The sequence below is a fragment of the Chelmon rostratus genome, chromosome 24 (assembly GCF_017976325.1).
Source record: "Chelmon rostratus isolate fCheRos1 chromosome 24, fCheRos1.pri, whole genome shotgun sequence".
NCBI classification, from domain to species: domain Eukaryota; kingdom Metazoa; phylum Chordata; class Actinopteri; order Chaetodontiformes; family Chaetodontidae; genus Chelmon; species Chelmon rostratus.
Genome location: NC_055681.1, coordinates 3,644,850 through 3,671,344, shown reverse-complemented (window position 1 = coordinate 3,671,344; position 26,495 = coordinate 3,644,850). Strand labels below are relative to the sequence as shown.

At 39.2% G+C, this 26,495-nt stretch overlaps 4 protein-coding genes across 8 annotated transcripts; all 4 read left to right on the top strand.

Moving 5' to 3' along the window:
- The first annotated feature begins 3,103 nt into the window (after nucleotides 1–3,103).
- On the top strand, nucleotides 3,104–4,554 carry LOC121627539. Its single transcript, XM_041966488.1, has 5 exons — nucleotides 3,104–3,256; nucleotides 3,377–3,685; nucleotides 3,800–3,920; nucleotides 4,042–4,078; nucleotides 4,180–4,554. The coding sequence occupies exons 1-5, from the start codon at nucleotides 3,193–3,195 to the stop codon at nucleotides 4,261–4,263; spliced, it is 615 nt and encodes a 204-aa protein (XP_041822422.1). The 5' UTR covers nucleotides 3,104–3,192; the 3' UTR covers nucleotides 4,264–4,554.
- A 4,457-nt stretch (nucleotides 4,555–9,011) lies between these two features.
- Nucleotides 9,012–15,169, top strand: LOC121627436. 4 transcript variants are annotated; one of them, XM_041966345.1, is made up of 5 exons: nucleotides 9,012–9,227; nucleotides 9,388–9,696; nucleotides 11,253–11,376; nucleotides 11,516–11,573; nucleotides 11,905–12,437. In XM_041966345.1, the coding sequence occupies exons 1-5, from the start codon at nucleotides 9,164–9,166 to the stop codon at nucleotides 12,070–12,072; spliced, it is 723 nt and encodes a 240-aa protein (XP_041822279.1). In that variant the 5' UTR covers nucleotides 9,012–9,163; the 3' UTR covers nucleotides 12,073–12,437. The 4 variants fall into 4 exon arrangements, 3 of the variants coding, with proteins under 3 accessions (XP_041822279.1, XP_041822281.1, XP_041822280.1); XM_041966347.1 differs by lacking the exons at nucleotides 9,388–9,696; nucleotides 11,253–11,376; nucleotides 11,516–11,573; nucleotides 11,905–12,437 and adding exons at nucleotides 13,300–13,608; nucleotides 13,909–14,029; nucleotides 14,410–14,446; nucleotides 14,524–15,169 and having other exon boundaries at nucleotides 9,019–9,227; XM_041966346.1 differs by lacking the exons at nucleotides 9,012–9,227; nucleotides 9,388–9,696; nucleotides 11,253–11,376; nucleotides 11,516–11,573; nucleotides 11,905–12,437 and adding exons at nucleotides 12,819–13,139; nucleotides 13,300–13,608; nucleotides 13,909–14,029; nucleotides 14,410–14,446; nucleotides 14,524–15,169.
- A 3,568-nt stretch (nucleotides 15,170–18,737) lies between these two features.
- On the top strand, nucleotides 18,738–23,444 carry LOC121627457 (OX-2 membrane glycoprotein-like). 2 transcript variants are annotated; one of them, XM_041966378.1, is made up of 7 exons: nucleotides 18,739–18,911; nucleotides 19,382–19,495; nucleotides 19,935–20,024; nucleotides 20,810–21,061; nucleotides 21,228–21,557; nucleotides 22,301–22,394; nucleotides 22,554–23,444. In XM_041966378.1, exons 2-7 carry the CDS (start codon nucleotides 19,423–19,425, stop codon nucleotides 22,585–22,587), a joined length of 873 nt encoding a protein of 290 aa, XP_041822312.1. In that variant the 5' UTR covers nucleotides 18,739–18,911; nucleotides 19,382–19,422; the 3' UTR covers nucleotides 22,588–23,444. The 2 variants fall into 2 exon arrangements, with proteins under 2 accessions (XP_041822313.1, XP_041822312.1); XM_041966379.1 differs by having other exon boundaries at nucleotides 18,738–19,495.
- A 481-nt stretch (nucleotides 23,445–23,925) lies between these two features.
- LOC121627675 (OX-2 membrane glycoprotein-like) lies at nucleotides 23,926–26,204 on the top strand. Its single transcript, XM_041966702.1, has 7 exons — nucleotides 23,926–23,962; nucleotides 24,334–24,672; nucleotides 24,980–25,288; nucleotides 25,368–25,409; nucleotides 25,507–25,600; nucleotides 25,684–25,734; nucleotides 25,925–26,204. The coding sequence occupies exons 1-7, from the start codon at nucleotides 23,926–23,928 to the stop codon at nucleotides 26,040–26,042; spliced, it is 990 nt and encodes a 329-aa protein (XP_041822636.1). The 3' UTR covers nucleotides 26,043–26,204.
- The last annotated feature ends 291 nt before the right edge of the window (nucleotides 26,205–26,495 follow it).

Below are 26,495 nucleotides of genomic sequence, written 5' to 3'. Positions count from 1 at the left end.
TTGTTTTTTGTTCTTGTACAGGCTGAAGAGTCTCGTCCTGCAGGATGTGAAGTCTGTCCTCAGACTGAGGACCAGCAAATATGACACCCAAGCGACTGGTGACGATCTCCAAAACATTCGCGCAACAGTGAGGTTTGTGTGAGGTTCCAGCTTTGTTCTTATGGGTATATATAGCAACTCAGGTTATGCTTCTCCTCTGTTTTGAACACGTTTTTAAATAGACTGTATCCTTAAAATTTCTGTTGTTGTTCATTTAAATCCACATCCTGTCTGCTGCTCGCAGCTGCTGCAGGTGATGTCCAGCAGCACTCGACTGGAGCAGGAGTTGGATTACTGCCTTTGGACCCAGAAGGTTTTCATTGTCCGGGTAATGGGCTTGACAGCTTTGTGGGGCTTCACTCTCTACATCCACTATTCAGCTGGCTATTTCAGCTGGACCCCAGCTAAAAACTGAGGCACTGTCACTCACAATATTGATCATCTCAAATTAAAGTAGCCTGACGGTTGATTGGGTTTGTGTGAGGTGAATATTAGATTAGACCCTTGCATATTTTTTCAACAACAAGCAAATTCTGGACTCCTGGATGTTATATATTTGCACACATCTATTTCATACTAACTTGGATATTTCATGTGGATGTCTCTCTTATATACTGCATTAGATGCAACTCTAAAGGCATGGACAATGCAAACAAAATTGTTTTGTTCAAGAAAGGATTTTACTTTAATTTCTTCAAAAAAAATCTTGTATATGTTATCTATCTATCCCGTCAAAACTTAACCAGTTTTAAACGGTTTCGCGTCCTCAAACAAGTTCTTGAAAGTTGGTGAATTGCTTAGATTTAACATCCAATTTTTGAAGGCGCCATCTTCAAGAGAAAAACAAAGAATCCGAAACCTCTGCTTGGGTAAGTTTGGCTTCCTATATATATATATATATATATATATATATATATATATATATATATATGTACACTCTAAACAGTTTTTTTCTTTAGGGATGATGTTTTAGCTGACATCGATGCAGTGAAAGAAGTTTTGTGTGTGTGGCTATAATTCATGCAGTCAGTGTAGCAGTTTGATGAAATTACAAGTTGAATTGAATTACAAGTCCTGTTATACATGGTGCTCGTTCTGGTGCAGTCACTCATGTCCGTGATGTAAATTACAAGGTCAGGATCATCCGGATTATCTGTATGTGAAACCTCCTGCCCTTTGGTGAGTGATGTATTCTTTTGTTTTATATCTTTCAGCACAGTAAGAATCTTATTTATTTATGTAACACTATAGATATTCATGTTTCAGGCATTTAGCTGAATTCCTGTGACCATTCAAGTGATTTTTGATCTGCTCGGGGAAGAGAATAGACTCAGTGGCAGCTCATTACACCTGATACCAGGTAGGACTTCAAGTCCCACTGTCCCCTCTTCAGACCTCTTGTTGTTTTTGCTTTGTTCTTTGGTGGTCTCATCATCATCAATCACCTCAACACAGAATGGTGTGACAACAATGTTCACGCTGTTTTAACGTGTTAAAACAATTCTCAAATTCAGAGAAATATGTAATTTTATTCAAGGTAGCGGTGCGTTTCATTTACATGAGAAACTCCTAATGATGCGTCAGCGTGAGAAAGAATGTCAGCAAAAATAATATATAATAAAAACAATCAGCAGATTCATCCATAATGAAAATGGTCATAAGTTGGAGTTTTATGCAAAACCTCAACGAACAACAACCACAAAATGTTGCTTTTATATGAATGTGTGAGTAATAATAATGTGATGATATCATATATAATAGTTACAGTATAACAGTCACAGGGGTCATTTTTCTGCATTAATACTTTCAATACAAAACATTTCCTGATTACACTTCCATACTTTTATTACTCAACAGTTTCAGTGCAGGACTTTATTTTATTTTATTTTTTTTTTTACTTTTACTACCAGGGTATTTCTTCAGTGTAGTATTAGTACTTTTACCAAAGTAAAGGATCGGAATAGTGAGCTGGACTTCAGGTCTCTCTTTCAGTCATTGCTAGAACTTCTATAAGTTTCATACATTTTAAGTTATGTTAGATGTCACTTTTCACCACTTCATAACACAGAAATGCCTGAAAATCAAGCCAATAGGACACCTCATGTCAGCCAAGCCATGTGGCTCCTGGTGATTAATCCCCTTTTTGATAGATACAGTGTTAATGCACAGTATTTTTAACCTTCACTCAACCTACTCTGTAATCATACAACCATCACATTTCCATTTATCCTATTTGATGTGAACGTGAACATTAATCACAGCTCACTGTGCTTTAGCTGGGAGATAATTATTTGCAGTAATCAGTTTTTTTCGTGTAGGATCAAGTTTAAACACCCTTGTAAGAGCCAATTAATGGGGAATTTATAGAGTATAATAATTTAGTTAAAAAATGTTTAAATATGCTTAATTTAATTTTAAGAAATTCATGATGTGTATTATATTTCATAGGAATACATAACTTAGTTAATTTAAAAGGAAACTTTTACTGTGAAATGTAATTTTGGCTTTCATTACGTAATGCGTCATACGTCTTTTTAATTTTGCTTGCATGATTGTCAAGGCAGATTGCAGCTGGACGCGAAGGAAGCAACACAGTTTTTTTACCGTACTGAAACTACAGAAACGATTTGTAACCCCTTTTATTCTGTAAATGTGTATATACGTTCTTTAAGTAAAAAGCATAAAAGGAAGACTTGGTTTCAGTCGAGTGATTCAAATACTGGTTGTAGACAAGCTGCAAAGGTGACACACGAACTTTGAAGACACAGAGTGCCACTACAACCCTTGTACCTGCTCTGATGGTCTTTGACTTGGAGCTGGAGTGCATTAATGACATAGCAAAGGCTTGATCATAGTCGCTTCATCATCCTTTGATTATCTTCTCTTTGCTTCACTTGACATCTTGCATCAGAGTAAAGGGCTGTAATTGTGTTGTTTGCTGCCTGTTTCATCGAGACTGTCTTAACATGAATGTAGAAGCTGCTGTAGCATAACTTCCTCTTTGAGCGGCTTCACACCAGCTCGTACCCCTGTGAGAACTGAGAATCTGAGGTTTAGGCAGATGAAGAACAGTGCAGAGAGAGTCCTCCTCCCTTCAGTGCAGTATACTGGACACCGCCAGCAGTGCATTGTTGCTTAGATGTCTTGGCCAGTATGGGTAGATGGAAACTACGGTTTGCTCTGCTTCTGACGCTAACTTTTTATGTCTACAGCAGAGGTATGGTACAGAAACTATTATTGTACTTCTACTATTGTGTTGTTACTGGTCATGCATGAATACAGCTAACTCGGCTATTTCACACTGTATGGGTTTTTAATTGTAATTAATCGATTGCAGAGATGGTGAAAACAATTGGAAGCAAACCGGATGCCACTCCAGTTTGCACCAATGAAACATTGAGTATCATCGTGCTTACAGTGTGTAAGATCAGCACAGAGAGAAGCAGGGGAGAGGAGTGCCGTCTCCTGTATCGACGTGGACAGGGCTTTAAGCATGAGTGTGACTCCAGATTCACACTTCTGACAGAGAATCAGACTGTTTTCCTCCACCTGAGCAGTTTAACACCAGAGGACAGTGGGAACTACACCTGTGAGTGTGCACAATCTGATGGAACAGACCTTCTCCACCTGAATATCACAGTGAAAGGTAAATGATTTATCACTTCTGCCAACATGGCAGTTATACAATATTTCATGACACTATCAGAGAGTTATTGCTTTTGCATAGAGTGACAAAGATTGTTTTCTTTCACTGTTTAAGAGGATGAAGATGCCAGCAGTTCAGCAGAAATGTGTTTCACTGATGTTGCAATTGGTGTGATTGTATTCATCATTGTAACTGGAGTGATTCTGGCAGTTATCTACAGAAAAACTCACCATGGGTAAGAGAATAACATGACAAGGAAAGAAATATTCTTCAGTAAAATATAATAGCTTAAACCTACAATTTTTGTTATTACGTAAGAGGAAATTAATCATTTTATTTGTCCATTTACTGAACAGAAGACAACTAAAACCACTGGCCAGTCATCCAAACATGGTACTGTCGACCAACATGTACCCACTTCTTGATGTTGTTTGTTTAATGAAAAACAAACCCACCACTTTTTGTACTTAAAAACATATTCTGTCCTTTTGCAGGAACCACAAAACCCTGAGCCATACATCACCTTTATACAGAGGGAAAATGTGCTTTATTCAACTGCCAAGTACCAACGATACTAATAATTCAAATGTGCCCGCCCGAGATGACACAAATTTGTACAGTTTTAATGGTACAGTATCTGACCTGATGCATGTTTTCCAACTGAACAGCAAGTAAAACAGCCTGCTGTCCATAAGCTGACTATTTTGCCTTGCCAACTGTTTCACTCCTTTAAGTGCATTTAATTTTGAATCCGAGCTTAATTTTTTTATGTAGATTTTATTCCTTTTGTAAGCTTAATATTTTGAAAGGGTGCATTATACTGTCTGACAACAATGACCAGAATAAATGATCTAATAAATTAATGGTTAAAACAATGTTGACTCCTGTTTTTTATGTCACATTTTCAGTTTGTCAAATACCTGTGAAGTCATAATAATTAAAGATTTACATATAGTTTTTATTGAAAACAAACATCCCCTGTTTGTGCCCTTTAGGCAAATTACTGTCAAGGTTTCACTGTTCTGTATGAATTCAGGTAATGTACAGTCAGCTTGACTGACTGTATCTCAGCTTCCTGCGTGAACTTCCTGTCCTATCTACCCTGAGGCTTTTTCTGCTGCCATTATGTTGCAGATGCCCCACGACCTCCTTCTCAGTCCTGCACACAGCAGGCTTTGAAGAGGCACTACCCAGCAGATGCCCTTTATCCAGCTTCATCAGCTGAACCACTATATCAAGCCCTATTGGTGACTGCCATCACTGGTTTACATGACACACACAAAAGCTTTTTAACGTTTAGTTGCTCTCTGTTAGGAATAAGGTTTATAGGCAACAGTTTGGAGGATTATTTACTGGAGGAGACAACATTTCTTAATGTCTGTGTCAGCTAATTGACGGTAAACCAAAAGAAACTTCTGGTAACACTTTTTTTTTTTCAACACTTTATTGATTTTTTATACAATATAGACAACAAACAGACAAATAGACAAACATTTTCAACTACTGACTCCCCCCCTTAACAACAACATTCTCGGAAGACAAAGAATAGATAAATTATAGCAAGTTATTAATAATAATGTAGTAGTAATAATGATAATAATAATAATAATATATTGATAATACATACACCCAATACACGTACATCCATGCATGTGTACGCAAAAAATGTGTTGTAAACAATTTTAACGATTTTCTGAAGAGGCAGAATAAATAAAAATATATATACATAAATAAAAATAAAATAAATAATAATAATAACAATAAAACAAAACAAAAATCGATATAAATAACTAAATAAAACTTCTGGTAACACTTATTTAAACCACAATGACAGTTCTGACAACAAAGCTGCTAAATTAAGATAAAACCAAATTGAGGTTGGTTTGTATGGCAGGTCTGATTTTCCCTGCTATGCAAACTATGCAGATATTTATTTATTTAAATGTAATGAACATAAGGTCTCTCAGCTCCTGCAGGCTCACAGAGAATCATTAAATGTTTATCTGTATTTCATGTTCCACATCTAACTCTGGCATCTTCTTATTTTCAGGGATGATAGAAGATCAGGAACATCTGGGTTATCTATCCGTGAAACCTCCTGCTCTTTGCTGAGGCATGCATTATTTTTATCTTTAAAAAGGCACTGAGCTGAGACTGTTTTATTTTATTTTAAAAAATAGGTCACATGTAGACAGGAAATGATGAGATGGAAAAAGGACTGTGTAACGTGGTACATGTCTTAGCCACTGGGCCACCACAATGGCTCTCAGGTGGGCTTTGCAACAGTAGAGAAAGCCTTTTGTGAAGTCAAAACAAGTGGCAACACCTCACACCTTCAACTGACAGATAGACTGACTGACTGATATTAACAAAATCCTTCAGCATCCAGCCAGTGATTTCTAGCAGAAGATCTCCTTAAGATGATGCCAAGAGGAACATTTGAATTAAAAACAAGGATAACATGACTGTATGATATGATGGTGGCTTATTTGGATAACCTAGTTTTAGCATTAAAAAGGATTTCCCTAAACTTTGAGATTGTGCTGCCTGTTGAAACTGGTCTGTTTGTGAACTTTTTTAGGAGCAAAAGAGGCAACATGGCTGTGACTTCAACATCCATTGATGCGATGACCATAACTGGCGGAGGTCACCGCCATCATGCAGCACAAAAAAGTAAGAATTACCTGTTATTTTTAAAGATGTGAGCCACCATAGTGACATATAACCGAGGTAAATAACAAAGAAAGGATGAAAAAGAAAACCATTCGTGCAAAAAAAAAGATTTGCAAGTGTTGCAATTAAAAAGGATAGAAGATAACGTACAAAATACACACATTCATCACCACCATTCACTCCTGAACCCCCATCACACACACCATCCATATACATATTGAAGTTCATACAGGATTAACCACAGGTCTGTCTCTCACCTGTTTTTTCTTTGACCTGCCCGACCAGCAGGTCACATGACGATACAATCTGAATTACATACACCATTAGTGAAAGGTGAACATGCATTAATACAAATGAAAGTGGATAAACAAATACATGATAATAATGCTGGTAATGGAAAAGAATAATCTCAAAATGTGCTCCCTGTGTTTCGTTGTTGACTCTTCTCATTATCTATTGATCAGTATTGATCTTTTTGTCTTGAATTACTGTACTTCTTGTTTAGCTGTGGTGCAAAGTCTTCATATCTTGTGTCGTGGCCTTTTGCCCCCACTTTCTATGTAGCTGTCTGATGCATCCCACAGTGTGATTTCCTCTGATTAAAAATGATGCATGTTTTAGTGGAAATCATTTTCTACAGTCAACTTAAAGGGCGACTGAGCACCAGGCTGAAAAGCTGTTTTTTGCTGCCCTCTGAGGTTGAAAGATTCACACCTGTGACACAGATACTGTGTGTGGTAAAACCACTGGAGATCAGCAGAGACAAGATTTTCAGAAGGTGCTCAGTTAAATTTTAATTTTTTTACCTTTTCACGAGTCGTCAACAGAATCCAGTTCCAAAATCTCAACAGAGGCAAAATGTCGCTCATCACAGTCATACTAGAATCAGAGCTGTGAATCATTGCTTCTATAAACTATTAATTGACTCTATGATCGGTCATTGTGCAAGTAACTATCCAAATGCCTGTAATACTTATATTACTGGGAACATAAACTGCACTGTTAATGCATCATTTTTCTGTAACACATTCTGCAGAAATGCACTCATGCAAAATATTTTTTCCTCTCTGTCTGGCTCAAAATTTTGCTAAATATAGTCACTTTGGAACACCACGTGTTATGATATAGCATGTGATATGTGCTATATGCTTGTTAGCCCTTCACTTGCTGGACTCAAGAAGAAGTTAATTCACCAGCACCAAACTACAAAGGGAATTAGGTGTAGCTTTGATTTGCTCAGTCTAATGCACAATAGGCTCGCCAAAAGTCATTTAAAGTAATTCAAGCTCTTCTGTGATCTGCGTGCTTTAAATACCGAGATGGAGTTAATCAAATAAAATGGTTTATTCATGTTACATTTTACCCTGAAACACACAGATTTTCAGTTATTGAGCATACACAAATAAGACCATGAAAGTCATGGTTAAGTATTTGACTTTTGTTGGGGATCCTGCTTCAAAACAGCAACCAAGCATCAAACACCTTTGCAAGGGTACGTCTTATTTTTGTACATCCTCCATAATGCCAAGATCAGTATTAGATGGACAGTGTATGTCGTATTTCTACATCAGAATTTATGGCTAAGCCTCATAAAATCTGTGACAGTGTCCTAACTATATCTTTTATTTTTAGTTTCTAGAGCACTTAACCATCAGCGCTCTCTTGTAGTTTGTTTTTTACTGAATGTCTAAGTTTGAATCTGATCCAAATCACCATCCTGGTGATTATTTTGATTTATTTGTCCTTTAAGTCGTGACTGAGAGTTTGTTGATGGATGCTTTAATGAAATACTTACGTTGTGCAAAGTATTCATTCCTTGCTGTTGCTCGACACATTCAGACAGTGAACCCGGCGACAGTTTGTGTCTTCATTTGAGCAACAGATCAAGTGAGATGTATTTTTATTACAGTTGTGTCACATTATAACACTACTGTGTGAATATGTTGCTGATTTCCTTATGAAAGAGCAGCTTGAGCTCAGGCCTCTCAGTATGTGATAACCACAAAAGCCAACGTCTAATTTTAGCAGGTTATGTGACGCACATCTCTCACTAATCATACAAACTGTAGCACCAATGCAGGACATAGTTAACGTTGGTTTGACCAATGCAAACTGTCGTCTGAGTTAATTTAAACACAAGATACTTGTGCTCAAAAAGAGGATTCATTCTCAGTGAAGAACCTTGGAGCTCTAATCTGCCTCTATACCTGCCAAAGAGCAGTGATTCCTAACACGTCTCTGGGGGTCATCAGGTGGAAACCTCCTTTCAACAGTGTTTCGCCTACTTAGTCCAACGACACCTCCAGGAGGTTAGGCGGTGAACTCCGGCGTCCCAGAGTCACCCCCCCCTAGTGCCAGTTCACACTGCTCCTACACAATCCAAACAGCACCGCCACGTTCAACTGACCCAGAGATGCTCCAGGTAGTGGCACACAACTGTAGACCTGATGTTTGATGACCTGTAACACAGGCAAGTTTTTCTTACTTCCAAAATATGACAATGTGAATTTTATCATACAAGACACCTCAAGTTGATCCAAAGTCATTAAACTGTCCCCAGCCTGAATGTTTTCTTTCAGTTCATTCATCTGCTTGCTGTCTTAGCTTTTAGAGGGACTTGAAATATGAAAGCGGAAGCTCATGTAGCAGCACTTCCTTGTTGAAGAACTCCAGCCCACCAGCTCGAACAAACCTCTGTGAGAGTTTGAGGTTTATGTAGCCAGAGAACAGTGCACCGGGGTCTCTCTGTCCTCTCTTCAGTACAGGAGACTGAACACTGTCAGCAGCAGTTGCTTCTTGACCAGTATGGCAAAATGGAAATTGTGCTTTGTTCTGCTTCTGCCACTAACTGTGTGTTTGTGCAAACAAGGTAAGACAGAAGCTACTGTTCATAATGTAGAATGTATACAAGTCATTTTTCTCTGATGTTCCTGTCTTTGGTTTAAAGAGGGCAGATAAACATTTTCTGTTGTTTTCTATTTTCATTCTAGTGGAATTAAAAATGTGATTTGATTGATTTTTGATTGCAGAGACTCTTGTGAAAAAAGCTGGGAGCAAATCAGCTGTCACTCCACTGTGCACCAATTCAATAGATACTATCATCACACTTATAGTTTGTAAGGTCAGCAAGGAGAGAAGCAGAGAAGAGTGTCGTCTGATGTATCGTCATGGAGATGACTTTAAGAATGAGTGTGAGTCCAGGTTCACACTTACAAAAGTCAACCAGACTGTGTTTCTTCAGCTGAGCAGTTTAACACCAGAGGACAGTGGGAACTACACCTGTGAGTGTTCACATCCTGATGGAACAGATATTCTGTCTCTGAGTATCACTGTGGAAGGTACGTGTTTTAATTATTCTCTTTCTTTTGTGATTCACACTTCAATGTTTCTCTCATACTGAGCTGAGAAGAATTTCAGCAGCAGTGTGATGTCTACACTTATAAAATGAATAGTTCAGAGTAGTAATGTTTTTAAGTTTATTTGGGTATTTTAAGTCTATTCAGATCTGTTTTTTATGTAAATCCATTCATATCTTAATATCTGTAGATGTAACAGACATATCTCATAAGTCAGATGAGATAATGGGACTCACCTTCTCGTTGAATGGTTTTTCTAACCTTTTTCATGTTAAAGCAAGATCTGTTTATTTTTTATTCTTCAATACAGCCACCATTTGCTTTGATGGCAGCTTTGCACACTGGTGGCATTATTTTAACCAGCTTCATGAGGGTCACCTACATGGTTCTCGGTTAAAACGGTAGCTTGTCAAAATGTAATTTGGGGAATTTCTTTCTTTCTTGAATGTGCTTGAGACCATTAGTTGTGTTGTGCCAATGCGGTCTTGATATACAGTAACTAGCTCTATTTGACTACTGTATTCATATTCATATTATGGCAAGAACTGTTCAGCCAGGAAAGGAGAAACAAACACTCCATGACTGCTTTAAGACATGAAGGTCAGTCAATCTGGAGGATTTCAAGAACTAAGTATCTTGAAGTGCAGTCCCAAAAAACCATCAAAGACTCAGATGAAACTGGCTCTCGTAGAACTGCAGTTAGCAGCCTCATTTATCACCAATTAATCCAAAGCCCACATAAATCCTTCAGAGTTCAGGCAGCAGACACATCTCAACATCAGCTGTTGGAAGGAGACTGCATGAATCAGGCCTTCGTGGTCGAACTGCTGCAAAGAAACCACCACTGAATGAGACCAAGAAGAAAGAAAGAAAGAGAACTGCTGGGACCAAGAAACACAACACTTTGTGGGACCATCATTTGCTTTTCAGCAGGATGATGACCAAACCACACCTCCAGGCTATGTGAGGACTGGTTGAGAGAATGTTAAGAGTGTGCAAAGCTGTCATCAAAGCCAAAGGTCGCCATGTCATAGTTGTGATGACTTAAATATTAATGTACAAGGTAGAAAAAAATAACAATCACTGAATGAGAGGGTGTGTCCTAACTTTGACAGGTGCTGTAAACCATCGATCCCCAACCCGTGGGCCGCAGCCCACTAGTGGGCCGTGGGTCATTTGGTACTGGGCCGCACAGAAAGAAAAAATAATTTCCATTATTTTGTTTTTTCACATAATTTGAAAAACAGATGGTGCCTGACAGTGCCAGTCTGCAGCCAGGTCCTCTTGACATGATCAAAAAGTGGATTTACGTTCATTATTATTGTTATTATTATTATTAAAGAGAAAATACCACAGTTTTTAATGCCGATCTTATCATTTTATATTGTTTTTTTATCTGCTACACCTTTAGACTGGGCCGTGAAAATATTGTCAGACATTAAACTGGGCCATGGTACAGAAAAGGTTGGGGACCACTGCTGTAAACTACACAATTTTTTAAAATTATGTTTGGAATAAATCATGTTTTTGATTTGCAGACGATGTCAGTAGGGCAATGTTACATCACAACAACAAAATGACCACGTTTTTGATTGCTGTACCTACCACCATCATTATTATTGGAGTTATTGTGGGACTAATCTACAGGACAAAAAGTAATGGGTGAGGAACTATACAAATTGTAATAACTATGTTTTTTAGAAGATTCCTGATTACACTATTTATTATTGTTATTATTATTACAGTTTTCTCGAAGATGAAGAGAAGCTTCACTACTAACTGTGATATTCCTTATTTAAAGAGGTTGTTCAAGGTCAGCAACATCTGGATTATCTGTTTGTGAAGCTCCTGGCTCTTTGGTGAGTAATGTATTTCTGTGTGATACACCTTTAAACGCGGAAGGTAGCCAGTTTAATGTGTGTAATCATACATTCATAAATATGCATTTTGATTATAGGCCTATATGTTCTAAAATACATTCCTGTACCAGTTCCATGTTCAGTCCAGCCTCAGTGATCCTCGTGCTTTGCACTGTGTGGAGACATGCAGAGTTCTTCCTTTGCATGAGGGTCAGTGTGAAGGAAGTGAAGATTTTGAGGATCTGTGGAGTGTGTCAGTGGGTTTGATTTAACTGCAGACAGTGAAGAGGGACTCAGGAGTGATGCATAAAGGTTGTTATTTTTTCAACAGGACCAAGATGATCCAGATGACCCCTACACAAGCCTTCAGCATCCAGAAAGTGATCTCTACCAAACTGTCACAAATTCAGCCAGCAAGAAAGTGACTGTCCGCTTGGATAATCTGGAAATAGGTGAAGGAGAGTCTGATGCAAGCTGCACAGCGTATGAAAACATTTAAGAATCAGGATACAATGTAACAGTGTGGCATGTGGATGTTTGTGATACTGAGATCGTAGGCTACTCATGTTCCTTCAGTTCTGCCTCCATCGCCATCATCAGCCCAGACGGCCTTCATCATGTATTATTTTCCATACTAGAATCATAGAGAGCACTCTCGCAGACTCCACAAGTGTCGCCAAAGTTGAGGCCTTTCTGACTCTCACAATTATTTCAAGATAATTACCTTAAAACTATTTAAACAGAAGAGTTTTGATCTTTTGGCCATGTTTTGAACACTGTCAAGTCGTTAATTATTGGATTTCAAAATAAAATCCTTTCACTGGAACTGTATAACTGTGAATTAAAGCAATTGATTTTGTCACTTTCAAATGTGTCACATTTTAACAGTGCTGCGTGAATACGCTACTGATTTCCTTGTGAAGGAGGTGAGGGACAAAAAGTGCAGTGAGTTGCAAAGATCAGGTAGGAAGCATGCCTTCTATTTGCAGCTCGAGCTCAGACCTCTCAGTATGTGATGACCACAAAAACAAACATGTCAGTTTTAGCAGGTTACGTGATGCACATCTCTCACTAATCACACAAGTTGTAGCACCGATGCAGGAAATAGTTCACGTTGGTTTGACCAATGCAAACTGTCGTCTGAAAACACAACTGTAGACCTGATGTTTGATGCTCTGATGCATTAGTGGAGACACAAGCATGAGAAGTCTTTCTTACCTCCAAACATGACAGTTGTCATGATCAAACTGTCCCCAGCCTGAATGTTTTCTTTCAGTTCATTCATCTGCTTGCTGTCTTAGCTTTTAGAGGGACTTGAAATATGAAAGCGGAAGCTCATGTAGCAGCACTTCCTTGTTGAAGAACTCCAGCCCACCAGCTCGAACAAACCTCTGTGAGAGTTTGAGGTTTATGTAGCCAGAGAACAGTGCACCGGGGTCTCTCTGTCCTCTCTTCAGTACAGGAGACTGAACACTGTCAGCAGCAGTTGCTTCTTGACCAGTATGGCAAAATGGAAATTGTGCTTTGTTCTGCTTCTGCCACTAACTGTGTGTTTGTGCAAACAAGGTAAGACAGAAGCTACTGTTCATAATGTAGAATGTATACAAGTCATTTTTCTCTGATGTTCCTGTCTTTGGTTTAAAGAGGGCAGATAAACATTTTCTGTTGTTTTCTATTTTCATTCTAGTGGAATTAAAAATGTGATTTGATTGATTTTTGATTGCAGAGACTCTTGTGAAAAAAGCTGGGAGCAAATCAGCTGTCACTCCACTGTGCACCAATTCAACAGATGCTATCATCACACTTATAGTTTGTAAGGTCAGCACAGAGAGAAGCAGAGAAGAGTGTCGTCTGATGTATCGTCATGGAGATGACTTTAAGAATGAGTGTGAGTCCAGGTTCACACTTACAAAAGTCAACCAGACTGTGTTTCTTCAGCTGAGCAGTTTAACACCAGAGGACAGTGGGAACTTAACCTGTGAGTGTTCACATCCTGATGGAACAGATTTTCTGTCTCTGAGTATCACTGTGGAAGGTAAACACATTTTATGTATTTCTCTTCATACTCTGGCTTTATTTTCCCCTGTGCTAGCGTTGTATTGTACAGTTAACATAGCGTATGATGCCTGTGTCTTTAGCTCACAGGTTAATCAAAACATGCAGTAATTAGACCAACAAAAGTTGGTTTGTGTCTTTGCTTTATTTTCTTTTTAGCTACGATTTGCAGATTTCAATAATTCAATATTACATATTACACAGGATGCAGTCGCGTCTTTGGGTTTGCAAATAGAGCAATCGTTTTTCAGACAATCGTTTTTTGTTTTCAATGTTTTAGAGGGTGACAACACCACCAGTCCTGAAAAAAATGCATTTTCAAATGCTGCGATTGGTGTGACAATAGTCATCATTATAACTGGAGTTATTCTTGGGTTTATCTACAGAAGAATACATCACAGGTGAGAGACTGCCGTAACATTCATAGGTCATGCTGGACCTCACACCTATGTGCTGAACAAATATTACCTTGACTTCATTAACATGCAGCATCTTCACCACCGAGAGTCGGTCTGGTTGATTAACTGCTGTCATTTTCTCCATTAAACAATATTCAAACAAATACATTTTCAGCTAATTTACTGCTCAAATGTTGTCCATCACCTATGACTCTTTTATCAGATTTTTAAATGACTTAAAACTGCAGTTATGTTTATCAGGTCTTCAAGTTTCACATTAAGCAACGATGGACACCACTGTCTTTCATTTCCTGTCTTGTCTCTAGTGCAGAGTGAATACAGGCTGACATTCATTGCTAATGCACTGTTCTCTGTACCAACAGAAGAGAGCTGAAACCACAGAGGGGACGTCCAAACTCGGTACAGTACAGAAAAATGTTTCATCTTCTTCATTTACGTGGTTCATTTTTTTTTAAAATAATGCATCTTTTCTTCAGGATCCACAAGACATTGAGCCGTACAGCACATTCATACAGAGAGAGAATGGACTTTACTCAACCGCCAGAGTGCATGTCGTGAATACTAATCCTCAGAATGCAAACATAATAACCAAAGAGGACACACGAACAGGACATGTTTTGTAGAGCTCCAGTCATGCTGTATCTCTCCCCACCTGATGCATGTTTTTCTGTTCAATAACAAGTGAAACAGGGCATGTTGTCCACAAGGTGGCACTATTATGCCTCGTGACTTGTGTATTCTCAGGATTTTTCCCATCAGTGTATTTCACTCTAGAAATTAAATTAAATAAACTTAAATTGCTGTGTATCCTTTGTGTAAGTTTAATGTCTAAAGTTAAGCATAGCAAGAGCATTGCACTGTTATTAAATGATCATAGAATGACAATCAGAATCAACTAATTATTTGACAAACAATAAACACTCAAAGTTGTTGCTTTGTGTTTTTTGAAGGTTTCTGATTTTCTCATCTAACCTAAAACAAACATCCTCTGTTTAATATCGACCTAAAATCTCTGTAACTCAGATTCTAAATGTAAAATAAACATAAATTCCAATTAGAATAGCGAACAAAGAGCACTTTGCATATTCAGGCTTTGGCTCAAAACTCTGATTTGGCCTTTTTTTAAAATAAAAATAAGAGAGATCCCGAATTCTAATGCAGGTTTTATCACAGTCAGCTTTTTTAGCCAAGTATGTGAACACATACGAATTGGACACCAGTGAAAAAGTCAAGCCTTTGGAAATTGTAATCAGTACCATCAATAGTTATCATTGCAGCAGGTGAGTGATGCTTTTATTTCAAAATGTTTTGCAGAGTTCTTTGGTTTTCATATTATCCAGATTAGTCAGTCTGATTATGTAACAGTTGTTTTGCCCTTGGATTTATCCTAATAAAAATAAACATAATTCTAGGTAAGAAATTTGTGTAAATAACCAATTAACGCTGATTTATATGAATTAAAGAGATTATATCAAGCGTACATATAAATTGTGTGAGAGTGTGCAGAGTGTGATGTTGATTTCATTTGTTGCAAAGAATGACGAAGATTTTCTTTCATTTTCAGTCTAAAAACACTGAGACTGACTTTAAATCCTTGTTTTGTTTTTCTCTCTGGCGTTCCCCTACAAACACTTCTTTTTATTTACAGAGGAAGTACGACTAAGTAATTCAAAGACATCTCTTTGGTGACCACTGTACTCCTCTCTTTCACTCTCTGAAAGCACATTTACGAGTATTTGTTTTTTGGGTTTCTGATTACGCATGACAGGTCAGCGTTTGGGGCAGACCCTTTGCAGTAGAAATTATTAAGGGTCAAGGGAAAAGATTTCCTCAGCACCATTACGGGATATTTAAGGGAAATGACTCAGCAAATTCATCATCTGCATGTGACTGGGTCTGCATTCGGTTACATTTATTTAAAAACACAATTGCATGTTTTCACTGGATCAAGGTGACTGCACAACTGACAGCAATGCAAAGAGCACGACTTTAAAAAGGAGTAAATCATTCTGATTTCTGTCCAATTTGAAAATAATAAAACATTTGACCCAAATATCTCAATAACACTAGTTTTTAGTTTCGTTTGTTATCGACGAAAGAAGACGGAGCGACAATGCCTCATTTTAATGTAGCTTAGATTCAGTGAAGCATGTTCTCATATTCATAGCTTGATTTCTTCATCAAACATTCACTCAGCAAAAAGCTTCTTTATTTTTAATTCACTTCTCAGTTTACTGAACACGTCTAATGAGCAGAAACCAACTGCTGGAGTTTTAAATACTCTTTTGTTGTTGGAAATACTTGACATTATAACAGAAAGGTTTTCTTTCTTTCTTTCTTTCTTTCTTTCTTTCTTTCAGGGTTAATATTGCACTTTTTACTCCACAACGTTTCTGGCAGTTACAGCTGGTGATTACTTTTCGGATTCAGATTTTAGAGTATTTAAAAAGACAGTATGTAAGGAAGTTAAAATTAGCACAATTGTGAACAGCTGCATCATTAAAATGCTGCACTGACCTAGTCCAGTTTTTGTTCTATTGTTTGTGTTCTATCGTAGCCGTTTTGTAATCCTTGTTAAGAGCGTTCTTCTTGTTGGTTAACTTTTGAGGTTTAGTAATTGCAATCATCCATGTTTTAGGAGTGAATTTTGTTTTGATAGATTTCCGAGTGAGGTTTTTTCCTTTGTTGAGTTTGCCTTTTCATAGCCTTTTGTGTTCTTCCTCCTTTGGGAGCGATTTTTGTTTATAAAGTTTTATAGCCTTTTTTGTTTATTTCTGATCCTCCCTCCGGAGCGTTTTTTGTTTCATTGTTCTAATCATTGATTTGTATTGTTTGATATTCTGTTCATAATCATTAACCTGAGGATAACTTCATAGCCATTGTTGTACACTCAGCGAAGAGGTATCTAGGTTGGTTGGAACAGTAAAACCAAAGCTCATGATATATATGTGCTTACACGGTACAGTCAGGCCACGATCTGAGAGCTCGCACTACCTGTAAAATAGAAAGTAGCAACTGTGCAAGAGCCAACCAGAAGGCCGCCGGGGCGGGGGCGCTTGATCAGGACCTGAAAACAATGCCCAACTGAGGTGAAATTTAGTCTGACTCTAAAATAAGTCATGGGGCTCATAAATCGGGTCAGAAAAGTGCTCGGATCGCACAGCGTATGTTTAGCTTCAACTTTTACTTGCAAATGAGCTGCGTGCTGTCAGATGTAGCAACATGCTAAACGCAGCAGCATGCTGATGTGATAGAAGTAAGTGCAGTTTGGTTGTGAACTAGTGGCTATTGCTAAGACTAGAGGAACTAGTGTGTGGCCGGTGCCAAGAGAACGTCATTTGAACCCTCAGTTCTGTCCTCCAGACACAACTGGACTCTCTAATCCGGCAAAAGAAGCTGTCGCTGTTTAGCGACTGACTGCCAGGCTGTGACTATCTACAGCTGGTGCACAGAGAAATCAGATAAGTGCTCCTTACGACTGAAATAGATTTAGTTTCTGGTCTATTCTAGAACATATGGCTGTGGGTTTAATGCTGGTACATGGTAATATTAATAAACTACAAGCTGTGAGCTATGCTTTTAGCGTCGCGTTTTAGTTTTAAATTACACGTGTCAGGTGTTAGATAGTGCAGGTACTTCCCTGAAAAATCTGTAATGGTTCCAAGGTGTGATTGCTATTGCTGCAGACTGCTGATTGCTGCCACGTCATGTGTTAATAAGGTAATCAATTTTTAACACACCTGCGTGCTTCATAATGTGCAATTAAACCTTTGACCAAGCCTTTCCCACTTCTTCTAAACGTTTCTGCAGTGTTATGAATCACTTCAAGCTGCTGTCAACACTTTCCCAGGCTGTGCCTCCATGGATTAGACCGGCCTCAGTGTGTTGAGCAGATGTTATGTTGTTCCACAGAGCAGTTAGGTTCTTTCCTGTATTGTTAAGAGGAATTATACAGCAACTTCCCCTCCATGCTGTTTTGTAAACAAAATTTCGCAGACTTAATCATATGAGAGTAATTGTATGTTGTACAACAAACCACGGGTTAGCATGTGATCCCTCTCTCGTCATTTCCTGCTGTGCCGTGCTGTGATGCATCCAATAAAAAATGTCACTGCAAACAATGACAGCAACGATGTTTCACTGATACAGTTCCTGCAGATAAGATTCAGTTTCCTGATTTAGTTACAAACATTCCTTACATATGAGTGGACGGACATGTGCAGTAAGTCATGAGGAGTCCTGAGCATGAAACTAAAGGGGGTAAGATAAGATAAGAAACAAAAGGGTTAACATCAGGCAGCAAGTTTGATGTTTACCACACACTAAAATATGCTTTTAAAACCTAATTTTTAACGTGGAACATTTGCAATTACTGACCAGAAGCTACTCTCAAACCAGTGTGGTGTAGCTGAGGGACAGGCAGAGTGGCCGATTAGCAGTGGAAATGGTAAGATACCCATTATGGGATAGAATAACTTTCAAGAGCTGACTGGGATGTGAATTTGGAAATGAGGAAATAAGGTTACACACAGTGTGGTATTTGCATGACTCATGTTAAGCTTGTTTCTGCTAATTTTTGTCTTATAATCAGTCCATCCATGCTGCACTCTCATCTCATCGGGTTGGTGGACTTTCCCGGCATGCCTCCGGGCGTCACATTCAGTTGCCTCGAGCAACGAATGTCGCGTATCACATTTCTTATCAAACTCACCACCAAGAGAGTGTTATGCAGTCTGCGGGGAAATGGTGTCGCAGTCAAACCTCATAACACTAAGAGGTATTATGAGTCCCTTTGACTTCTGCTTTTGGGAATTTTTTAGTGCATGTGATTCCTGGAGTTGATGTAAAACAGTTCACTTGTACAGTAAGTAGACAATTTACTGGACCTTTGAAGAAGAAGCATCAGTGGTTGTATGATTAACAGTTAGAGAACAGCAGTATGAGTCACTGCCAACTTTTGCTTCTCTGTATTTGTAGGATTTGTGTGATAACCATTGAGTACACTTATCTCCCGTGGTCTCACTAACTGATTCCAGTAACGAAATATTAGATAGATAGATACTTTATTCATCTCCAAAGAGAAATTTGCAGTATTAGTGCTGTTATGAATATTCAGTAAGAATTTATTTTACCTTGCAATCTGTTTCCATATCCTGTAAATATAAGTGCAGGAGACGTTTCCTTTGTTGATTCCTCAAATGACCTCTTTTGCTGAAAAGCATTGATTCTCTCTCAGATTCCCACATTTCATATTTGCTGTGGCAATGCACGCATCCCCAAGCAGCTGCCAGAAACCACCCACTCTGTCATCCCTCTACTTTCTCTTTCTTTCAGTTTCATTTAGCCCTGTTTAAAAGGCAGCTCAGAGGCAAAAAATGAAAGAGCTCCTTGGACAGCAGTGGAAGAAAATGTTGCACATCCTGATATTAACTGGTTTGCTCTTTAAAGGTAAGTGACACTGACAGGAGAGGGCGATCCCTGTATATTCACTGTGAATGTTTTTTTTGATTGCAGGAAGCCATAATAGTCACTCAGGTCTTGTAGTTTGGACTGTAACTGCTCTTGTCATATATATTTTCTCTTCTTCTTTTCTGTTGTTGTACTGTTGCTTGTATAACTCCTCTGGGGATCAATAAAGACTTAAAGGATTGAATCTATATGTAATTTATAGGCTGCATTATTATATAGCGCTATTTAAAATAGGCTACATTCAAAGGGCTTGATTGGAAATGGTATTTCATAGAAAATCCATAAATATGCTCTTTATGTTATTCACAGTCAAAGCGTATCCATCGTTGTAGCTCTGCATCACGCATTATTGAACAGCAAAACAAATCTGTTTTTACTTTAAGTACATTTACTGAAACTCAGCTGTTTTGTTTTTCAGCCTCGTCCTCGCAGATCACCGGTTATGGTAATTCGACAGGTGACTACGGCGGGGACGCGCACTACAGGTGCACGTTAGCCAACCCGACAGGTGAGGGAATAGCTTTGTTTTGCAAATGCTGGTGGAGCAAGTATTCAGATCATTTACTTAATAAAATGTGCTGAGACTGCACAGTACAAATACACTTTTAGAAGAGATGAAAATGATACTTAAGTCAAAGTATTCAGTGCAGAAAAATGTCCCCTGTGACTGTTACACTGCTGGATCTTATATCACTAGATTATTATTATTCATGTAAAAGCAGCTTTTTAGTGTTGCAGTCTGATCTTTACCTATTTTGTGTGGGACTGCAACTAATGATAATTTTCATTTTGGATTATGATTACTTTCCCCATTAATCAATTGAGTCCAATTCAATTCAACTGAATTCAGTTTGGTTTGTCAAAATCCTGAAAACAGTGAGAAATGCCGTCACAATGATTAATTATGAGCCGAAGTGACACCTTCACATTGTAGCACGAACTTCAAAATGACTAAAAAATAAATTAAAATCAAGAAAGTAATTTCAAGAAGTGCAAATCGATTAATGATTAATTGGCTAATTGTTCTGTTGGCTCCTTGTGTCAACTGCCGGGTCATTTAAATTACAATAAAATACTGTACTTTATAAGCTCTTCATATGTTTTATGTGCAAAAAGCTTCATTGTAAAGTCACCAAAGTTGTCCGATGAAAGTAGTGAAGTAAATCGTACAATATTTCCCTCGGATTGCCCAGAAAGTGGCGTGAAAAGAAGATAAAGCAAAGTACAAGTACCTCAAATTTGTAATTTGGCTCCCTCTGGTGTTGACTGTGAATATTGATTGTTTCCCAACAGGTGTGCTCCAGGTCACATGGCAGAGGCTCTTCAAGGATGAATCCATTGAGAATTTGGCGACCTATAGCAAGCGGTTTGGGCAGCAAGTTAATGAGCCGTATCAGGGGAAAGTGATCTTCACAGAAGCATCTCTGAGCTCAACATCCATCACTCTGAAGAATATAACGTGGGAAGATGACAGCTGTTACATTTGCTCTTTCAATGTGTATCCTGACGGGTCCAAAAGGAAGCAGACTTGCCTCACAGTGCAGGGTAAATCACAGCTAAGTTGGTATTTCCAGCTTATTAAAGCCCAAAATTGTGTTGTTTTCCTTTTAGATATGATCATTTTGTAAAGAAAGCATTCAATAGTCTGAGCCAGATCAGCTCGCATAATGGCTGCAGCCCTCAAAATGACAAGGTTTTATTCTCTATCAAGGAATATCCCAGGTGAAAACAGGTGTGGAGGCTCTCAGCAGTGAACACGAGGACGAGGACGGCAAAGAGGTCGTGTTTAGCTGCTCTGCGACAGGTAAACCAGCTCCAACCATTGAGTGGGTCTACTCACCTGGCGCCCTGCCCTTAAACCAACCGCAGACTGCTACAGTATCCAACAGCGACCACACGTTTACCAGCAGCCGCAACATCACTCTGGAAATACCTCCGGGCTGGAGCGGACATGTGGATTGTGTGCTGAACAGTGGAATGACGGGACAAAGGCGGGAGAGGATCCCTTTTTTTTGGCATGGCAAGGAGAAGGAAGAGGAGGGTATGCATCATTTTCTATCAGAGTGTGTGTCGTCATGTAGTTGTAGAGGTATAGGATGTGTCTCACACTGGCCCAGGAAGTCCCTATGCCAGAATAATTCTAGAGTACTGGAAAACTCCCAGAGAATTCCCAGCAATGAGAACCTTCCCAGATTATGCGTACTGACAGGAAGTGAACAAGAGGAGTGAGTCAGGAGCTCCTGTTTAACTGACAACCATTTCAGGAAGTCCCAGTGTCAATCAAAACTAATTCCTAACAATTAGCATCCTTGCTAGCCATAACCTCACAGACTGGAGGGGATTCCACACACCCACCACACCCTTTAAACAGCGTGATGCTGGGATCAAAACAAGTTCAGAATGGGTACATTTGATTTTGGAGCACCGTCTTGCACTCCAATGCTAACTCAGTGTTTGCTAATCATCCTCAGTGAATCAGCCAGCAGTGATGAGTGTGTCAGCCCTGCCTGTAAACCAGCTGAGCAGTGACTCACTATATTCTGATGCTTTCAGTTTCACTTCTCAGTAGGTTTCCTGTCCCTGAAAAACCCTTATGTCACAGAACAATGAGTTATTTTGATGAAGGTGACCTCTCTGGGGGGGCGGTGTCAGATCATCTGTCAGATCAGGAAAGTCAGGTGTCTGCATTTAAAACTGCAAGTGTAATTCCCCACCTTCCTCTTTTTAGATGAATGTCATTTGCCTTATGTCTGTACAGACTGACCCCGTGCTGTTTTTCTCCAGGGAAGAGACTGTCTGCTTCAGGCGTCGCACTGGTCGTCAGTGCTGTCGTGTTTATCCTCTTCATCGCTGTCGCTGCTGCAATGAAGCGTAAGAGGTGAGATGTTTGACACAATGTGAGACATTTTCTGAACAGTAAATATGCAGAGCTTAATTCTCCTTATGTGTAAATATCTGCTCTGTGACACAATATCTGTGTGAGATGTGAATGTCTGCCCGCAGCTTAAAAAACTCTGCTCTTGTCTCGTCCTGGCAGGTTAAAGGGCATCAGAAGACATGAAGATGTTTAATGAGAAACCTGTGAATATTCAAGCATGCAAGCATTACAAAAAAAAACTTCAGCAATGTATCAGTGAATTAAGCTAAGCTAAGATTCTGTCCGTGATCCATCTTCCACAGGTCGTCTTCACAACACAGACACACTGTCTTGAGAGCTACCTGTCTAATTTCATTCAACCGAAACTTTAAAACTCAGCACTTTAACTTTCTTAGTGGAGCTTAAAGCAAGAGTTGCTTACAACTGTGAGGTGAAACGAGTAAAAGTTGACCAAGGGCAGGATGGGTCACATGTGGGACCTTTAAACAGTTAACTGCACTCTTATTCAGAGTAACAGTGAATGCAACGCAGGCGGATAACCAGCAGAACAACTTGATGTGTTCTGGCAACAAAAGGGATTAGAAAACCAGGAAATAGGCAGTGATGTCACCTACAGGGGACTATAGTGCCATCTAGTGGACCAACAGAAAAGTGGTACAGCGTGTGTGGTCAAGGAATGCAAAAGAAAGTTCAATCTCGGCATCCATAATGCTGCGTATGAATCAGATAATTATTTAATTCCAAAGTGAGGATGCCGGCAAACATGTGTGTCGATAAAGTTCAAATGACACAAATTATTGTATTTTTGTGGTAACTTTTCTTACAGTTTGGCACTTTAATGTTCAGTGAATGTGTGTTATATGTCATGTTATTTATTGTTCAATGTACATTCTACCTTACATATACATTTACTGTATGTTCATTAAATGTCCCTGGACCTTCTCCACAAGATCTAATGATCTAATCTTTTCGGTGATATGTTTTCATTAATTTATTCTCCGATCTTTTCTCATGTATTTATTTATTTTGTTTACTGAATTAAAACGTGGCGTTTTAATGGTTAAGATTTCACTCATGTACAGTGTTTTTGATGCTCTGGATTATAGAAGAAGAATATAGAAGAATTAAGGCTCCCCCCAGCAGAAGACAGTTAAAACTGGCTGATGAACAAACATTATTAAAACAAGAGAAGGTCACTAAAGTTCAAACACACAGGCTCAGGGTGAAGTCAAGGGGTCGGAACCTTAAAATATCTGGAGATACAGACACAGAAACAAAATGAGTTGAATTCATATCTGAAGCGCTGAATGAAGAAGAACAGAGACACGATGCTTCTCCCTGGTTGGTCGGATATACCATGACGGTGGCATGGGGGGCAGCAGTAGGCGTCACGCGCTGTTTATATCTAATTTTAAACAGCTGAATATGCATATTTTAAAAAGTATTTTTAATGACTTAATAATGAGGTCCGTATGTTCTTTCGAATGACTGGTTGGTGAAGAGGTGTTTTTAAGACGCCCACTGCGATCAGATGACCTGGAAGTTAACTACACGCAACCGACGTGCAGGTAAGCTTTCACTTTTGAATTTAGGCGGTTTATCCAGTGCAGCGAGGATGACGCGCGGTGTATTGATATCGGTAATTTGTGCATTTGGACTCTTTCATGAAGGTGAGACGCAGATGATGCATGAAGTTTATATAAACCTGTGTGATTTATTTGTCTTGAAATGAAAGCACAGCTGTGTGACTCCTGTGTGCTCTTTGTTTATTGCACTTGTGTTTTTGGCGCTTAAAAAATTGCATTGATTATAGTTCATTTAAATGAATATATTTTGCAAAAAGGAAAAAAAAATCCCTCAACATGTCAGACCTCATCACTGAGTTGAACTTGTGTGTTTATGAAATATCATCCACAATGTGAGTCCTCATGTCCTGCAGGTCTGACAGCTCTGATCCAGACACAGCAGACTGTGATGGCAGCTGAAGGAGAAGAAGCTCATTTCAGCTGTCGGCTGACTCAATCTAAAGATGTTCTTCAGGTCTCATGGCAGAAACAGTCGCCCACTGGGATGGAGAATCTTTGTTCTTACACCACAGAGTTTGGTCAGCAAGTGAATCCTGACTTTAGAGATAAAGTGGAGTTTGAAGCTGCTGGACTGCAGAACAGCTCCATAGTGATCAGGAAGGTGACGGAGCTGGATGAAGGCTGCTATCACTGCTTGTTCAACAGCTACCCTGAAGGTGCCCTCAAAGGTACAACCTGCCTCCACCTCTATGGTAAGAACCTGAGCGCAGGATGAGAGACTTTTCCAGAATACTTTGAAATATTCCAGCTGATCTTGATCTTGAACCTGTTTGACATAATTCATCTGCAGCTTCATGCAAAACATGTTCACTTGTCCACTTGGTGTGATCAGAGTTAAATTGCATGTTGTGTTTATTCTTCATTTTATGGCACAAAATGCATCAAAGTGACCAACATTTGCTCACCATGGGCCACGTGTAAATGTCATTACAGTTCAAGTTAATATAGAATAAAATATCATTTAGTTAATGTGATATTTTCATTCTTTCTTCCTGGCAGAGCTGCATGAACCCATTCTACATGTGAGACAGTCAAACTCTAGTGAAGAGGCACTTGTGTCCTGCTCGGCCACAGGTCGACCTGCTCCCACTGTGACATTAAGAGTCCTGCAGAAAGACCTCCACCTCTCAGGCTACAGCTCCGTCAGCGTCACCAACAGCAACGGTACAGTCACTGTCACCACTACAGCTGTGCTGTCGGCCTCAAATGACAGCAGCACACAGGTTGGATGTGCAGTGCGAGTGCTCTCTGGTCCTCAGATAGAGACGTCTGTGATGTTGCCTGAGGTCAAACGGTCGTCTGCTGATGGTGAGAGACACTTCCAAAGCCACAGATTTATACATTCACGGTCACTTTTTGATTCTGATGCGTAGGTTTCTTTTTCCAGACGGTTTTGATGAGGAATCTGAGCCTGATGACAGTGATCGCTGTAAGCTCATGCTCAGTCTTTGAACTCCCATTTGATCTGTTGCATTGTAGAACTGCTGAGTGCATCATATCAACTATTTTTCCTCTTTTTCTTAAAGCTCACACTTGGATCATTATGTTGTCCCTGTTCGGAGCCTGTGCTCTTATTGCTGCGTTCACCTTTTTCCTACTTCAACCAAAAACTCCAAACAGGTACTTCTTTCAGCCAGTGTCTGTGGATCAGAGTTGATGTGTTGTCCAGTTTTAAGTGTTTTTTCCTCCAATCTGTCACACAGGGACGTTGAGATGAATGAGATGCCACAAACTACAGTCAGAGGCGCTCATGAGTAAGACTCTCATTCTTCACTCACAGATGTATTTGATCCGTCTTCTCTTTGCTGTGTATAGATTTCTGATGCATCTCACTTTCCTCTTGATTTTGGATCACTGTGTGCTCATTGTCTGCCTTTTCATCCATAATTAATGAAGTAACAAAACACTGTGAATGAAAATGCAATGTTTTGTTTTTATCTCAAGGACCGAAGCATCTTCAGTTCAGCAGGAGCGCGATCCGATCAGACTACGGGCATCTCCTGTGAAGATCCAAGCAAGTGATCTCCCAAATCCATCACCCTCAACATCAAGGAGACTATAGAACTGCATCAATGCTTTGGAGGTGAAACATCCCAACAGTGTGCAAAAATAAAAGGTGACACACACACATGCAACATGCAGTGAACCACACACAGGAGCAGTGGGCTGCAATCAAGCGCCGGGGAGCATATTGGGGGGTTAAGTGCCTTGCTCAAGGGCACATCAGCCGGCTAATGGAGGGGGAGGGGATACTCCACCACACGTAATGGAAAATAAATAGATATGTGTGTTTTCTAGCCTTTTTATACCATTTTCATGTTTTATATATTTGCATTTTTTTAATTGTGAGCCCAACATTATACTGCACTTCAACTATATGCACTGACTCTAAATTGTTGATTTCAACCCTGTTTGCTTTCATGTGACTCCACACTGTGAAGTATTTTAAAGAGTTTTTGTGATGTGATGTAATGAGCTAAATTATGTCAAAGAAGCAATTACAGGGAGACTGAAA